Genomic DNA, 17,254 nt, shown 5'->3' on the forward strand with positions numbered 1-17,254 from the left:
GTCGCCGGGCGGCCCCGGTAAGCGACCGAGGGGGAAAGCGACGGTGTCAGGGATATGGATAAGGACGGGGCTGGGACCCTGCGGCCGGAGGGAGAGCGGGGAAGGGCGGCGGGGGAGGCTGCTCCCGGCGCGGGGTGCCGGGTGTGGGGCGGGCGGTGCCGCGACATGGCCGCCGCTGATGCCTTGGCGCTCGCTGCCTTGCAGGGCGCAGGATGCGGGATGCCGAGGCCAGGCGGCTGTGGGCTGCCAACCTGCTCCGCGCCGCCGCCGTGCCGCTGACAGCCGTCGTGCCGGCTTTCTTCATGGACGGGTTCACGGTTCTGGGGACGCACCTGGCCTGGCTGTGTGTCTGTGTGCTTTGTGTCGGGACCCTCAACGTGGGCTTGTGTCTGGTCCTGAAGCCAAGCCTGCCCCCTAAGAGAAGTTCTGTGGCTAACAAGGTAAGCGCGTTCTTCACTTACTGCCAGCCGATGCGGAGGGGAAGATAATTTTTTCATTGATCTAATCAGATGAGAAAGGAGTTGGAGTTTTTGGTGGTGAATCCTTGTTTTCCATGAATGAGCTGAGTGCAGCACCTGTTGTTAAATATCCTGAAAATATTGGAGAATTTACTTCATTCCTTACCTGCCAGCAGCCCCTTGGGTGAGCAATTCCCTGCCCGTTTCTCGCCGACACACTGTGGGTCCCTGGCAAACGCCAGGGCAAAGCGGGACAGACCCAGAAGTCATCTCCTGGTCCGGGCCTGACCCTCAGCGTTACAAGGAGACACTCTTCTCCTGTGTCCTTACAGATTTGAAATCGTTTCCAAAAGAAGAGAAATAGCGTGCAGGATTTGAGGTGTAAGAGAGAGAAGAACAATTTAAACAAAGTTGTTAAGCTTTAAAAAGCGAAGGGAAAAAGTATTGCAGTGGTCGTATTGCTGTGCATGACTATATCAGCACACAGTATATACCTAGGAGAAACTGTTTTGTAGTTGCAGACTGTAACAGAAGCACTAAAGGTATGAATCCCAACATATTAGGCTTGAAGAGGGCAAATTCAGTGCAGCACACAACCAGTCCCTTGAGGGCAGCTCGAGAGTTGTGCACTCCCCATGTGCTGCTGGGTGGGACAAAGTCAAACACTCAGGTGGTGACTCTTAAAGAGTTAAGCAGACATCCCTTAAAGCAGCATCTTTGTATGTAGCACTTCTGCCCTAATATCCTGCTGACAGAGAGGGACGTAAAATGCACAAAGTCATCATGGAAAACAAGAATTTTAACCATCTGTGACTTGAAAATGAAGTGAGCATCATGTTCTAGGTGAGATTTCATCCCAGCCTATTGTAAGGAACGAGTATCAAAAAAGTGTTCAAGTGAGATTATGGGTTTCCATCGGTGACCTGACCAGAACAGACCTAACCAAAACTCTTTATCGAGTGTCTGTACTTCTGTCCGATACAGTGAGTGCCCAGAAACTGTTGTTTAAATTCATGGACAGTTGTTGGTGTTTTGCAGATCTATGAAAAGTCGTGAGCGTTTTTCAAAGGGATTTAGAATTTAAGATGCCAAATTCAAACCATAGTGGGTTTTATTTCATATAACTTTATGTATTATGTTTGATTTTGCATGTCTTTTTTCATGTTAAGTACTTTGTTGCTTTTAAATACTTTTTCACATTCTGTGAAAGATGCCTTTTAATGAATGGATGTAATGCTCTGATGTAAAGCACGTAAAAATATCTGATGAAACTATCTCTGTTTATGTTGTCATTTCCAGTTGTATTTTTTGTATGTTTGTCTTAATATTACAAAGTGGGTGAAAACATTTTAGATGGAGTGAGTGTGGTCATTTGTAATTCATTATTTAAAGTATTAAACATAAGGAAACCTGTGTGGAAATGCACCATGCTGTTATCATACTATGCTGTAGCTAAAATTAAATATCTAAAGAAATGTGTAGTGCTGTTGAGAAGATATTGGCTAGGTATGTTACTTATGTTCTCTCTTCTTTTGAAACATTATTCTGATATTTTATTGCTCTTTTTTAGATATCCAGATTTCTAAAATGCTGTATATACTTTTTCATGTCTTGCATACTATTTCATGCGATTATTGTTCTTTATGGAGCACCTCTCATAGAGTAAGTCAGAAGACCCTATTTTTCTCTAAACGCTTTAAGGGGGAGTTCTCCTTGCTGATATTGGTATAAGTTCTTGTGTGTTAGCTGGCACATTGGATATTTAACGATAAGTTCCTGGCTGGGGGGAGAAGGATGGCTGTCTTTGTGTAGAAATTAGCTCTTACAATTTCTCTGTATTTGGAAAAATGTTTCAGGAGACAGTTACAAACACTATAATATTTGTTATACTTACGGGTACAAATATTTTCCAAGTTTCATTTCTCCCATAAGCTTCTAAAATATGCATCTTGCTTATCTTTCATCCTTTTGATATTAGTATTTTTAATGATAATTAAGAAAATAGGAGAAACATGAAGCAACCTAACTGATATTTGAGAGAGATGATCAATTACTGACTAACAATGACATCGTCTAGTTTGGGTTCATGGTTGCTTCCAGAATGTCAAACTAGAAAAATGAATTGAATATTGAAGTAAATATCCAAACGTTCTTCAGAACTGATGTTATGTATGAGGTATATAATGTATTTTTTAAAATGTTGCAGGTATCAGGCATTAAAGTAAGATGCTACATTGCAGTCTTTGTTGAGGTAACAAACAGATACCAGATTTTTTTTTATATATTTTTCGTTACTGTTTTAGAGTAAGAAGAAAAGACTTCTTCTACATGGGGCTTAAGAAAGCATGCATGCTTTCACAAGTTGACTGAGAGGGTTTTTTCCTAAGTCTTGGAGCTCTTTAAAATAAATAAATAAAATAGTAGCTTTACCTCACTTTATTTTGTTATATTGCTTCTTCGTAGGTCAGTGACTGAGACATTTTTGTTTGCAGTTCTTCTGTCTACCTTTACTACTTTACAATGTTTATGTATGCTGGGACCAAACATACAAGCTTGGATACGGGTATTTAGTAAAAATGGGTAAGTTCCATTTCCACCCTGGTAAAATTTAGAATAGAGTGAATTAACATAAATGAGATATCATAATTTATTTATTTTTTCTGAAAAGAAAGAGGGGAAAAAAAGGAAGCTTCCTGAATTATGGGTGCTTTTTCACTTTTATTTTTTAGGGCCTATGAAAACTTTTCTGACAAAATTAATAGTTTTGAAGATGCTAAAAAAGTGTTCAAGTGAAATTATGGGTTTCAGTTGGTGACCAGAAAACTGACATTTTACGTCTCATATCCAGAGACTAAAATCTTGCTTTATTTGTTTGAAGGAAGTAAAGTTTCAAATGAGCATTTTAGTGATATAAAACCATTCTGCTGGCCAGTGTGATGATCATTAAAGAGAAAGGAGTCTTGTGACTGAGCTGCATAGGGAAAATCATACCTTTATAAAGACAGTGTTTACAGTAGGAATAGTAAGCCAGAACAAACACACTTTTAACAATATTTTTAACTTGGGTGTAATTGTGAAAATAATATATAATCTACTGTGTAAGTACATAGTCTTTGTCAGTGCTCTCTTTCACATTTCAGAGAAAGCTGTTTTCAGTGTCAGAGTTTTCAAGCATTATTTTCTTCAAGAGTATGTTTAAAGGAAAATAAGCTTTTTTTTTTTTTTTTAACCTTGTAAAAGCTCTATCATTACCATGTATTAAGGATAACTTATTTTTCAGAAATATTCTATCTCTTCTGCCTTTTTTCGCTCATTAAGTAACAGGAACATTGAAAGGCTGGAACTCTGAAACCTAAAGAAGCCCTACGTATGCTTGAAGTTTAGTAATAAGATCTTAGCCTTCATTCCCGTATAACAGTTCATAAGGGCAAGGTCTCACCTCCAAAGAAAAGGAAAAGTTGTATAACTCTGAGCTAATGAGTTGTTTTTGTTTTAAACTTGCATAGAGAAGTTCAAAAATAGACTTTTTGTAATTGTTTCATGTATAGTTTTTTCTATGATCTCAGTTCTCAGCTTACTGAAAATTATCTTAAATGCTTATCCAAGTTGGTTATGCTTGCTTTTGATTTTCAGTGGAGGGAGTGAATAGAGTAATAGAGATGACACCTTGCAATAATTCAATAAAAGCATGGAGTTGTTTAGCCAAAACAAATCCTTGCTGATTCACTTAGTCATTATTGGAAGTTTTGCAACTGGAAATCATAGGTGAATTCAATTACTACAACAGATGTTTGACAGCAGTCTGTCTTTGTGCTAGGTTAGATTTTGAATGCGTGTCTGTTTCTTGCCTAGTCTGGATCCCAAAGTTGTTGCAGTATAATTATTGCATAGGAAACAGGTTTGTCTTGCTTTGACGTTTTTGCTGTGACACTTTGTATGTGTTTCTTACTAGTGAGCCATGTGATGTTATCAGAATAAAATGCGTATTTAATGACGCTGTTTAGCTAGACTGCCCTTTGAACAAACACAGACTACAAAGAAATACTATAGCATTTTTTTATGGATTGCAGCAAAATGGTCTTTTACAAAGAATTCTGTTGGCTTTTCATTTGACCTCTTGAATGAGTTGGGAGGTCCTGCACTTAGGTGTTAGCTGACTGTAATAAATCACGCCCACAAGGTTGTTTCCTCTGACTTAATAGTTTGCAATGAGGTGGGACGGGTTGAACGGAGTAAAAGGGCAGTCAGGTGAGATCAGCACGGCTGTGTGCCTTGAAAGACAAGTGTACTGAATTGAATTGCACTGAGACAGCAAGCTGGGAAGTCTGATTAAGAACACAGTGTAGAATGAAAGAGGAACTTGTTTACAAAAAATGAGTACAATTTAGACTGAAGTAATCGTTGACAATTTTTGTTACTTTCATTTGCCTGTGCAATATTTAAAAGATGGGGATGTGCTTGTGCTTTTGTCTTCACAGAAAAATGGAAAAGGGCATCTCAAAAAGTTTATTGATGTATTAAGTGTAAGCAAGTGCTAGATGTTAATATTAATTAGCCAGCTATTGCTCTGGATACCTACTCGTGATGTTACATTGAAGTAACTTGTGGTATATAACCGATTGCATTGTAACAGCTGTGGTACAATTGTGTCATCTGCTGTAAACAGATTGGGGATCATTTTGTGAACCTTCTAATCAAGTGATCACTCCTAAGAAAGCCAAAAGATCAGTCCATCAGTCTAAGTCACCTCACCTGTAGGGGGCAGATGTCACATGCCAGCTCAGGATGATGTGACCTGTGACGCTGCAGGTTTATTGCTTGTATTAGCAGTGTTGGGGTTGTTGGTGGATGAGGAAGAGGTTGTTTTGTTGGAATGCATGAAACACAGTTGTAGCTCAGGCAGAAGATTTCACATGCTTCGTGTTTTCAAACTGAGTGCGCTTTTTGAACAGATTGAACCTAATGAAATAAAAGCTCAAATTTCTTAGAATTTGGTAAAGAACAATTTGCTCTTGCCATAGGAGTCTGTGTATACATAGAAAGTGTGAGAAAAGGAAGCTTGTGCATTTTGCATCATCAAGACTTGAGTTTTAAGTGGGCTGTACATAGGGCTCTTCTTCTCTCTGATTTTCCATTTGAGAAGGGATGGGCCCACTCTGGCTGTCTCTGGACTCCCTGTGCTGACATGCACTGTCATGACACTGATCATATGCTCTCGTGTGCTGCTCTGAGTGGATAGAGGGAAATAAAAGCTGTGGGAAGGCACATTGACACTAATGGAAGTAAGAGGCTTTAAAGGGTGTTTCAGTAGTTGTTGGCTAAAATAGCCTCCCACGTAAAAGTCTAGAAGAAACCAGCTTTCAACTGCCAATTTTTTAATTATTTTTTACTCTTCCTTTTGAAGACAATTCATTTCAAGTCCCTAATCTGAGCAATTGTGTTGAAATTTCTGGTGTCATAACAGATGTAAGATGTTACTTGGGTGGGAAGTAGATTCTATTTGGAGCTTGTCCAAAAATACAGTATAAACCAGTAGTTTTACAGCTGTGTCCAGTTCTCATTTCTCTCATCTCATCACTTATACTGTCCTGCTTACTCTCACAGATTTGGGAATGTCCTTTGGAAAGGTGGGCATCATCAAAGTGCTGTACTGCTTTGTATTTCAGTACTGTTACAGTGCAGAAATTCTAGATCTTGTCTGTCCAGGAGCTGTCTTAATAAATTCTTTTTTTAACTAACCTCTTAATTCAAACGTTATTTAGAACAGCACTTAACTTGTATAATTAATGGGGTTAAATAATGATTTGAGGTTTTAAAAGGTCTTTATGCCACTAGTGATAATTCATCATCTTAAATATCACTGGTCTTGCCTGCAGAATCATTTCAGTTCTCATTTATTCGTGGTCTAAAAATACGGAAATCTATAAAACATAAAGTTCATAAATGTTTCTACCGTTGCTCCTCAGGTAAAAGAAGGATTTGTGTGATGCATCAATGAATACCTGTAAAAATCCTGATAGGTGACATCCCATGCAGAAAAGAGAATAATCAAAACATGGTTATTGTGATACGATGTTGGAGGACACGGCATGCTGTGCTGGGGTAGCCGGTGTCCGTGCTGCAGAGGGGATGAATGAGAAGCTCATGTTGTTGCCAGACTGCCAGTGGCTGTCCTTCACTCGGGCACTGCACATTGCTAATTCTGTTGTTTTGCTTTTGGACTTGGTCTGGTGACTCCATCTGGTGCAGCAGGATGTGTGTGGATTTACCAGATAGGATGTCTTGTGAGGTATAAATGTACCTCAGTCAGCCCTCGGTGTATTCTCCTGGCTCTTTCACTCCCTTAGGGCTGTAGTGAATGTTCTCCTCTCCCTGCTGGCTCACAACTGCCTGCTCAGTTACTCAGCTTCTGGAAATAATTTACTGATTTCAATGTGTAGACTTCTAAATACTTTTTAAAAATACAAATAAATAGAGTTGTGTGCTTAAATCTAGTATTATAAGTTACAGGGATGGGGTTAATGTAGAAGAAATAGTGCCTGTTTCTGCCCCCAAATGTTAGCATTGAATTATAAATATTGTAATCTATATGACCTTTAGTTTGCAAACAACAGAAAATGTTTGCCCTACACTTGTATTTCTGTCAAATATTAAATGCAGCAGTGAGTTACATGTACTCAGAAATAGTGTGAAATTTTGGACTCTTCTAAACAAGGGTTAAAGGTTTAAAGCTTTCTTGTCATGCACCCTAAACATTATTTTTGAAGATTGGGGTTTACTGCTGTCTAGACCTCTAGCCATAAAAATGCGCCCCCCCCCCCCCCCCCCCCCCCTCAGTTGCCTAAAGTTGTATTTGTGTTTATAATTTAAGATACAGCAAATCTAAGATTCAGATCTCTCCTCTTACAGATTTGGAGCAGGGATCTGAACCCAGTTCTCCTGCCTCTCAGAGCTATGCCCTATGGTGTTCTGAGCTGCTCTTCTCTTTTCTTAACTCGTACAAAGAACGCAGATGCTCATGGCTTGAGGAAAGCAAAGCAATCACTTGGTAAACTGATAATGGACAATAAGTGCTTAGCTACTAAGTGGAAATCCAACTTTTCCAAAATTTTTCCTAGTGGTAGGAGGCTATAAGCTCAAGACCAAGCTCATTCATATCTGCTGTGGTACACTATGCACCATGATTGGCGAAGCAAAAGGAAGCCTTCAGCATGCAAGAAATACATCCTGCTGTCAGCATAGTTGAACTGGGATGCAGTGTGACTTAAGGGCAGTAACATGCAGGCTGCGTTTACTTTGCAGTGTTTCTTTTCAGTTCATCTAAGTTTGCTTTGCAATATTAACGTAGTGGACTTCTCTTTTAAATTTCAAGTTGTCTTAGGCATGAAACAACGGATCTATGCTACAGAGTACTTTGCGATCCCATACTACCCCTTCACCTCTGTTTTTCCTTGCAATGCACATAGTGTTTTTGTGATGTTTTAACTTGCTGTTATTATGGTGTTTCAAATTCAATAGGAGTGTTTTCAGGTAAAATAAATTAGCTTTTTCAGTAAACACCTCAAGGGAAAAAATCTCTTTAATAAGTGGTATAGAAAGATTGTGATTATAGTGAAAATATGCAACTTACATTTTACATATAGTTTGTATATACCTGTTAGGGGAAACTTGCATGCAATTTATCAAATATATTGACTATTTGTTTGTAATCTTAAAAATCTTAGGAGACATCAGATCTAACATTCTGAACTGGTGACTTTTATTGCTGTTGAAGTCTTGTAACACACTTCTCTTGCAGAGCTACCTCCATCTGGGAAAACAGTCTACAGATTACTACAACATGCAGTATACTAGGAGCTTGGTTTGGAGCATTTCCTATTCCTCTTGATTGGGATCGACCTTGGCAGGTTAGTATCTACAACTTATCATAAATATATTTATTTTCTGGATATAAAGCTACAAAATTGTCCTGCAAGCTACACAAAATTGCTCTGAAACTGTACAGGTGTACTGGATTTACTCATATCCTGTTTCTGTAGGGTTGTGCCAAACATTTAAAATGTCATTAGAAGCATCTGTGCTTACAGAATGAGGGCGTAAAATGCAGAATTTTTGCCCTTCCTTCGTACAAGATTCTTTATTATAGATTTATGAGCGTGTTCGCTGCATGCAAGTTTTCTCATGAAGTAGAGCTGTAAGGGTTTTGATATGAAGAAGCTAGACAAGGAGGAAGAGAAATGTGAAATGAAGATGGCTCCAGGTTTGTCTACCTTTAGTCCGGTATCTTTTATTGCTTATGGGTAGGAAAGGAAAGATGCTCTCCTAGTGTGTTTTAGTTCCCCTCTATCTTCCATAAAAGCACTTAGCAGAATGCATTTAAAGTAGATTTGGATTGATTTGTGGAAATGGTGCAGCCAAAGCAGTGTACTGAAAACTTACCTTCTGACTTCAGGGGAAGGCAAGGATTAGCTTCATAGTTGCACAATAAAAAATGTGAAGCTGGCATTGCAGATTCCGTTTTTCTGAATTCACATCTGTGCTACTATCTTCATGTTTTGTTTGGTATGGCGAAGTGATTCTATTAAATATAACCGAAATCTGCAATTGCTGTGAAATGATGATACTGGTACCAATTCTTCCTGAAGATCCTCAGTGGATATTTTCTTTCCTCAGGTTACCAAACTCATAAACTCTCAGCTGAGTAGCACCTAGCAGGCCTGTTCTTAAGCAGACAGTTTCAAAGGTTTCTCTCAGAAGTCAGTATAGCAGACAATGCTTTTCTCTCAGATATTGGAGAAGCATTGTGGCCTAGAGCTGTAACAGAAATTTGTCTTCCAAAAGTAGAGAACAGCCTGTTTTTATACCATCAGCCTTCTATACACCACTGTAAAGAGACATTAGCATTTCTGTTTCAAATATAAGATTAGAGGAGTAGAATAACACCCTAAGTATAAAACAAAGTTTTCATCCCTGAAACAGCTTGCTTTTATTTTTGCAAGTTATTTCATCGTCAGTCTCACATAGAGACTGACTAGTGTTGGCAACTAGTTTATTGTTGCTGGACTTTCCTGAATGTCATCCAGAAAAACAAGGGATTCGTTGAAATGCAACCTCATCTCTTCTTGCAATGACCTTTTTGCAATGAGAAACAAGTGCTTCTTTTCTTGCTCAGCTAGGATTTTAAAATGGCATGTCGCATCTGGCAAGTTTTTGTTTTATTCACATGCTTGCAGTTAAAATTGTCTGTCTTCACTCACTGTCGTTTGTGCTGTGAGTCAATACGTACAAGTGCTGATGAAAACTTGCATTTATACAAGCGTATAATGGCATGTTGTCCATTCCCCTGCTTTGTTCACATCTGTCAAAAAAAAGTCCAAAATGCTCTCTGTCTCCTTTTTGCTTGGTGTAACTCACTGAATTAGTCTACATGTTGCATTTCCTCATATAGAACTTCATCTTCTGGAGTGAAAACTGTTGTGTATGAATAATAATTCAGAAAATATTAATTGATCAGAATTTAGGATTAGAGTGACTCCATGTACGTGAGTTTTGGATGATACTTGGTGGCTTAAATGTAATATTGAGTGCCATCTGATACATCCAAACTCACGTGGGACTGCTGAATATTGCACAGGACATAAAAGGGAACCCATCACCTTCCAGAACAGTAGACTGAAGAGTAGGATGCCTAAAATGGCACTGGACACCCATATTTAGGTAAATGAATACCATCCACAAGTGTGACTGCTCATCTCTTTTAAGAAAATACATGCATGTGTGTACACACACACACACACAAAATCTCTAATAAGCTAATATTCTATGTATGAAAACTTCACCTTTTATGCACTGATGGTATAAGGAAAGATTAACGAAAGTCAGTAGACTCTGATTAACAAAGCAAAGACATTTAATAGCTTAAATCAGGTCACTTTAAATACAGTTCATTTCTTTACTTGTCCATTCCCTTTCACTCCACAGTAGGAGGCAGAAGTTTGGTAATGGTCTGGTGGCTTTCACTGTTTGAAAAGTCTTCAAAGTCATACAAACCAAATGTAACTCACTGAAGTTAAGCTCTGGAATCTATACATCTAGAAAGATATTATCTGGCTTCTCAGAACAGCCAAGCATCTGCAGAAACCTCAAATACCATAACTTGTTGCTATTTCTGGGCATGAATGCTTCCCAGGGAACTCAGGAAGCAGCAAAAACTGTGGGTATGTATTTCTCTTTCCTTTTACCATCTCCACCCTCATTTCTGATGTACTCTTGATACCAAAGTTATCAGGGAAGAGTTTCTGGCTACCAACTCCTGCATACTCCTGCTTTTTTTTTCTGTAGCTAGATCAGAGCTTTTACTGCTGTGTTCTTTTCATTATGTTCCCTTAATTTCTTCGCCATCCCCACTTCTCCTTGTAGGATTTAAAAGCATGGAGTGGGTGAAGAAATCTTACTATTCGTTTTTGAGTCTAAACTGCTTGATCATTACTTTAATCATCATCTGAGCAATTCAAGACCTCAGATGAATGGAGAAGTTTGCTTATCACTTGTGCAGGCTGCCACTTCAATGGTCTTTGAAAATTACAGGTTTAAGTGCTAGTTCTTTTAGGATCTGCTGTATAGGGGAAAATGAAAGAAGCTCCTTATGAAATATAAAGGTTTTAAAAATTAAATTATTGCAGAAAATTGACAAAGTGAAGCACCAAAATTGTAACACATCTTGAAGGCAGAAGTAAACATCCTTTAAAGTAGCTTGCTTAGAGAATCCATTTGCTCAGAAGTCTGCAGTCATCTATTGATTTATTTTTTTGTTTTGTTTTCCTGAAGGTGACCTCTTAAGTATTGGTCACCAAGCACAGAGGGGGGAAAAAAGTGCAAGTGTCCTGGCCAGACATTTTCAGTAGTTGCCCAGAAACACTGCTTCCTACTTCAGCCAAGCTGACGTGTGTATGAATGAGCTTTGTGGAAACACTGAACTTTTTGCAAGGGTTAACATGACTGTTTTGTCCGTCTGTCCCCTGCAAGTATGAATTCGGTAACACAGGTTACTACATGTAGTAGCTCTGCATTGCTGTCTCAGATCTTCAGAGCCAAGAAACATTTCTGTCATTTCTCCAAAGTTCTGTGCAGAAGCAACGAAACCTCTTTTTGCAAGAGTATTCTTCGTGCTACCTGATGTCAGGTAACTACAGAAGTTCATGGTAGACTCTTTCACAGTAGCAATGAAAAACAAGAGGTCCTTTAAGGTGTTGCCTTCTGCCTGAAGTAGAGGAAAGAAAAATGGTCCTAATAAGGGATTATGCTGTTGCTGCAAATCTGCTTGCTTTGGGAAGAAAATCTTTAGTGCTGATTGCCTATCTACTGAGTGATTGATCCAAGCACTGACTTATTGATGATATAAAAAAAAAAAAAAATACATAACATAGTTATGTGCCTAACGCAGTTGTGGAAAGAGGTTCTTTAAAAGAGGAAAAAAAATCAAAACCAAAAATCTCCCCTCCGAAAGACATGGGTTGGGAGTGTTTTGCGTAGAACCTAATCCAGCCGGTACGCTTACAGGAACGCCTACAGATTAAGCCCCAAACCAGGTCTGAAAAAAATCATGCAGATATTAATGTAGGCTCAAAAGTAATTACAACCCAGTCAAAACTAAATTATTTCTAGGCATCTGCATAAACAAAGTATTAATCTGTCAAGCTTTTGACATTAGCTGTTTCTTATATTAGTGTAAAACCAGAAAGCTTGGGGATTACAATTCTGGTTTTATCTGTCTCAGGTTCAAGAAGGGACTCAAATGGTTTGGACCCAGGACTGGGTTTTGAGATAAGGACAAGTTTCACTAGTGCTTGGCTGCTTTTTGTTTTTGTTTTTTGTATGTTAGACCCTTTGTTGCACACAAACTGGAAAAAAAAAATAGTGGAAATGGTTCTCCTCTAGAACAGAAAGTGTGCTTTAGACCTTAGTTATTATGTGGCTGTTTTTCTACAGACTGGGGCATGAGAGGCTGGAGAGCAGCCCCACAGAAAGGGATCTGGGGGTTTTGGTCTACAGCAACTTGAATCTCTGCCAGCAGAGTGCCTTGGCAGTCAGGAGGGCCAACCGTGTGCTGGGGTGCATCAGGGACAGCGCTGCCACCTGGGTGAGGGAAGGGATTGTCCTGCTCTGCTCCGCTCTGCTGGTGCGGCCTCACCTTCAGTGCTGTGTGCGGTTTTGGGTGCCACAGTATAAGTAGGACATAAAGCTATTAAGAGTGTCCAGAATAGGGCTACAAAAATAGAGAAGAGTCTGGAGGGGAAGATTTCATGAGGAGCAGCTGAGGTCCCCGGGTTTGCTCAGCCCCGAGCAGAGCAGGCTGAGGGGAGGCCTCATGGCGGCCTGCAGCTCCCTCACGAGGGGAGCGGAGGGGCAGGCGCTGAGCTCTGCTCTCTGGGGACAGCGACAGGACCCGAGGGGACGGCATGGAGCTGGGACAGGGGAGGGTCAGGCTGGGGGTTAGGGAAAGGGTCTGCATCCAGGGGGTGCTCGGGCACTGGGACGGGCTCCCCAGGGCAGTGGGCATAGCACCGAGCTGCTGGAGTTCAAGAAGCCTTTGGGCAGTGCTCTCAGACATCTGGCTTCATTTTTGGGTGGTCTGGTGTGCAGCCAGTTGGACTCAACAATCCTTGTGGGTCCTTTTCAACTAAGGATATTCTGTGGTTCTGTGATCGTTTTAGAGAGTGGCATTAAAGCCTTGAAGACCGCTTGTTGCAAAATCTGGATCTAATGTTTCTGTTGGTTATGGTTAATGTTTGTGGTGTAACAGCATGTTATGGAAACACAGCTGCCTCTGTGTCTTATAATGTAAAGGCAATTCATTATTTACACTGTTGCAGAAAAGGCAAAATTGTTACTACAAGAATACATACATACATACATACATACATACGCTGATACATACAGCCATTCTTCTGATGCGACTTGGTTGCTGCTTTGTGGCCTTAAAAGAGCAATTAAGGAGAACAACAGAACTGTAGGTTGGTTTTTGGGTTCCTGGAGTTTCCCAGTCCTCAGCTGTTTGTACTGGCATCTATTCCCACAGTCACAGGATCACAGAATCATCTAGGTTGGAAGAGACCTCCAAGATCACCAAGTCCAACCTCTGACCTAACAATAACAAGTCCTCCACTAAACCGTATCACTAAGCTCTACATCTAAACAGCTTTTAAATCTTAACAGAAGAACTGAAAAATGATATGGTAGTCATCCCCTTACACCATGATTCATCCTTAGATGCTCACAAACCAAAGAAAACATTTGTTCTGTAGGCACACCTCTTGCGACACACAACAAAACCAAGGTAACTACAGATTTCTCAGAAAATCTTCACTTTATTTTCCCTGTTCATATGATGAAAAATATTGCATACAGGGGATATTCAGACTAGTGGGCCTGCCTACATTTAAATCTAATAATGTGAAATGCATGTTTTAGCATATAACAGACAACTGTAAGTAAACTTAATAGGAACAGAATATTGGCTTGGAAATAAAATGACATTCATTGTCTGAATGGTGTTTCAGAATGGAAATGAAAAATGTGTAAAGCATTTGTTAGAATTACAGAATCACAGAATCACAGAATCACAGAATTTCTAGGTTGGAAGAGACCTCAAGGTCATCGAGTCCAACCTCCAATATATTGCTCAAAGTCATTTGGTGTCCTGATGATTCATTTTCCATTATTCTGTTGTTATTCTTTAAGTAACTTTTTAATATCTAGTTTGGCCATGCCTATTGCCCATCTGCTAGTTTTCAGGAAAAAAAAATATTTTGGTACAAAACAGTTGGTCAGGGTGGCCTACTCTGTGGTTCTTCCTTGGTTATGGGCTTCATTCTGCAGACCTGTCTTCAGCAAAGGTAAAAATGTAAAGACAGCTGTCTTTCAGGAATGCAAGTCCCTACAGTAGTTACATTTCTGTATTTAAAAAAGCAAACAAACAAAAAAAACCCACATTTTTCAAGACTTACTCTGCAAGACATATTTTAGCTTACTACAAATGTCAGACTGGTGGAATAAGTATTTGCCAGTGTTTTGTGATTACTGTCAATTTTTAAAGAAATTTTACAAATAATTTTTGAGGCTTAATTATGGTCATTTACCTAAGGCTATTCTAGATGATGTTCAGAAGTTTTAAAGAGTCAGGCATCCATCTCTGATTGCTTCCAGGCCTCTGATACCCAGCAGTTATGTAAGGATTAGGGCTGGTTGGGACAGTTCCAGCAACGAAATAGGAAACAACTGCCTTTGCTGCAGTTTCTCATTTTGTTTTCAGACTGACTATTTCAGGTTGATGGTGTGCTTTCAGTAACCACTTGTGATTACCATCTGAGCTTTGCGTATCATCTGAGAAATGGAACCTCAAAAACAAAACACCACCGAAACAGAGTGGCAACATTTAGGTGGTACTAGATGCAATGTGACGCATCCTTTCTTTGCACAGCCTGAGGTAATTTAGTTGCAGAACAAGATGGTATAATTGAAGACGAAAACCTCATCTGCACACTATATGCTGTACAACTAATATTCCAGACATCTCATTCAGCATTGACAATAACCGAATTTTGGAAAAGTTCCTGTTTTTATTGCGTACTTTGACACCAGACTTTTTAAACATCTTTAAGTTCACTGTGTATGTGCCCACCTGTTTTTTTCATAGCATTAACTTTGATCTGTAGTAACTGTTGATAACGATAAAAAGTGGCTTTGAAAACATACTCTGTCTACAGTGTTTTTATATCACTAGGTGACAGTGAAGTGTACGTTCCTACTTTGTACTAGATGAGTAAAACTTAACAGGTAGAACTCAAGATAGAAGTGACAGAACTCAAACAAGCTGACTGACTGCCCTGTAGCTAGCCAGTGACTCTGAATATTGGCCAGATACCTCTTGGACAGCTCCAACCCAAAAAAGACTCCGTGAAGAATCTTGGGTACAGATCTTTGTAGTTACTTGAGTAAGGTGAAACAGAACTACACGTTTTCAGACTATGTTGCTATTCTTAACGCAACTCTGAGAGTTTCACTCCTGGTTTTGCTTTTGCATCTATTACTTACTGGGAAAGTTCTGTTGTAAAAGAAGGTGCTTTATGTGAGTAGAAAGGACGCTGTCCAGTGGGGTGTTTGTTTTGTTTTTGATTTGTTTGGGTTTGATTTATTTGGTCTTATTTTGTCTTGTTTTAAACAGAGGTAGAAGCGTGTTCCACTTTAGTGGGGTTTTCATTGTTTATTTAAAGGTATGTTTTCATAATGTAAACCTTAATGGTGAGGACAAAGGCAGTTATGCTTGCTAGAATTTTAGAACACAAATACACAGAAACAACTTCTAGTTACAAATACCAGCCTGAAAAAAACTTCACACTTTTCTTCTCCTCGGCACGTGCTTGTCAACATACACAGTCTGTACAATGTGATCAGACACTTCTAGTTAACGCTCACACAACCAAAATAGATTAAAGGTACGTACTGAATTTTTTAAAACAGTACAGGTTAAGCAATCTGGAATTTAAGGCATGTTAGAAACAGAGGGAAAGACTTTGTGCTCATTTATTCAGTTTTTAAATGAAACAAAAATCTTACATAGCTTTCCAATTGACAGTCAGAAACGGATCTTTTGAAGTAGCAACACTACAAAAAAAATCCTAGTTTAGGACTATGAGAAAAGCACTCAGCTAGAGAATGGGACTGGTTTACTTAAATAAACAAAAATCCCAAACCAAACAGTAGATTGCCCCCACTGCATTTATGTAATTAAACTTCCAGCAGTCAGCTGCTTACTTTACAACGTCCTTTAAAACTTCATTGGGGTGTTACTGCTCTGGTCTGTAAGAATTGGCCTTTATGTCATTATCAGTGTTTATGTAAATCCTGCTGCATGGGATGCAAGTTGCAGACTCATAACAGAGGACAAAACTGTCATGCAGCCAGAAGTCTGATTTCATTAGTTACGTGCATAGTACGACGGAGCTCCGTTGCTGTGATCCTGCAACATGCTCTGCTTTCCATGCAATGCGCTAAGTATTTGCACATCAGCTCACAGGTGTTCTAAAGAGCACTTGGGAAACTAGCTCATTTATGTCCTGAAAGGCTGGCAAGTTCTGTTCTCAGTCCTTGTTCTTAAGATAAATTCTTACATACATGTATAACAGAAAGCTTGCAATTCTGCAGTGTCTGTTTAGCTAGCCTAAAGAAATTCTTGTTAAGTCAAGTCCCATCATCGATGCCAGATGAACAAGGGAAAAAGAAAACTGAAACAGCAGAAGTCGGGATTGTTTTCTATTAATCATTGGCTTCTGCTCTATGCCTTAAAATTCAATTTTTGTGCTTCCTGAGCATGTAGGTGGGGATTTGTTTTTGCCAAGCCACTGTTCAGCTTCCTAGTAATCCTATACAGGTTGTCAGAACTGGCCTGTTTCCACATGCATTTGATATGTAAACCGACTGTGTTGGTCTCAGGCTGTGGGGATGGTAAGCTGATGCTTCCCAGCTGCTGGGATACACGAGGTATTTCAGGACAGTTTCCTGAAGAATGTTCTGTCCTGCCTCCTACGCTCCCCATATTTTTCCCTCCAGATCAACTCCTTCCCCCTCAAAAACATTTAATTAGGCAGTGATGCCTAACGTCTTATTCCCCTGCTGCTGCCCCAGCCCAAGCATGACATCAGTGATGGAGCAGGGTATGTCAGCTTCCCCATGGCAAAAAGGGGCATGAAGTAGGACAAACTGAGCTGAGTAGTGCTCAGAAGGAGACAGGGCTGTGT

The 17,254-nt window shown here is 39.6% G+C and overlaps 1 protein-coding gene across 6 annotated transcripts in view; it reads left to right on the plus strand.

The window, feature by feature from the left end:
• Positions 1 to 17,254, plus strand: part of PIGF (phosphatidylinositol glycan anchor biosynthesis class F) — a 25,549-nt gene continuing 8,295 nt past the window's right edge. For 5 of the 6 annotated variants that reach the window (XR_014618327.1, XR_014618328.1, XM_084284927.1 and 2 more), the window contains exons 1-5: positions 1 to 17; positions 205 to 440; positions 2,029 to 2,120; positions 2,922 to 3,038; positions 8,257 to 8,365. Coding sequence is in view for 3 of the 6 variants with exons in the window: in XM_084284927.1 (XP_084141053.1) it covers positions 213 to 440; positions 2,029 to 2,120; positions 2,922 to 3,038; positions 8,257 to 8,365 (546 nt within the window). In the remaining 3 variants the exon portion in view is untranslated. Of the gene's footprint in view, positions 18 to 204; positions 441 to 2,028; positions 2,121 to 2,921; positions 3,039 to 8,256; positions 8,366 to 10,439; positions 10,676 to 17,254 lie in introns of all 6 variants that reach the window. The other variant, XR_014618329.1, reaches the window with a different exon arrangement.

Source organism: Netta rufina (genome assembly GCF_964035555.1).
Source record: "Netta rufina genome assembly, chromosome: 3".
In the NCBI taxonomy this organism is placed as follows: domain Eukaryota; kingdom Metazoa; phylum Chordata; class Aves; order Anseriformes; family Anatidae; genus Netta; species Netta rufina.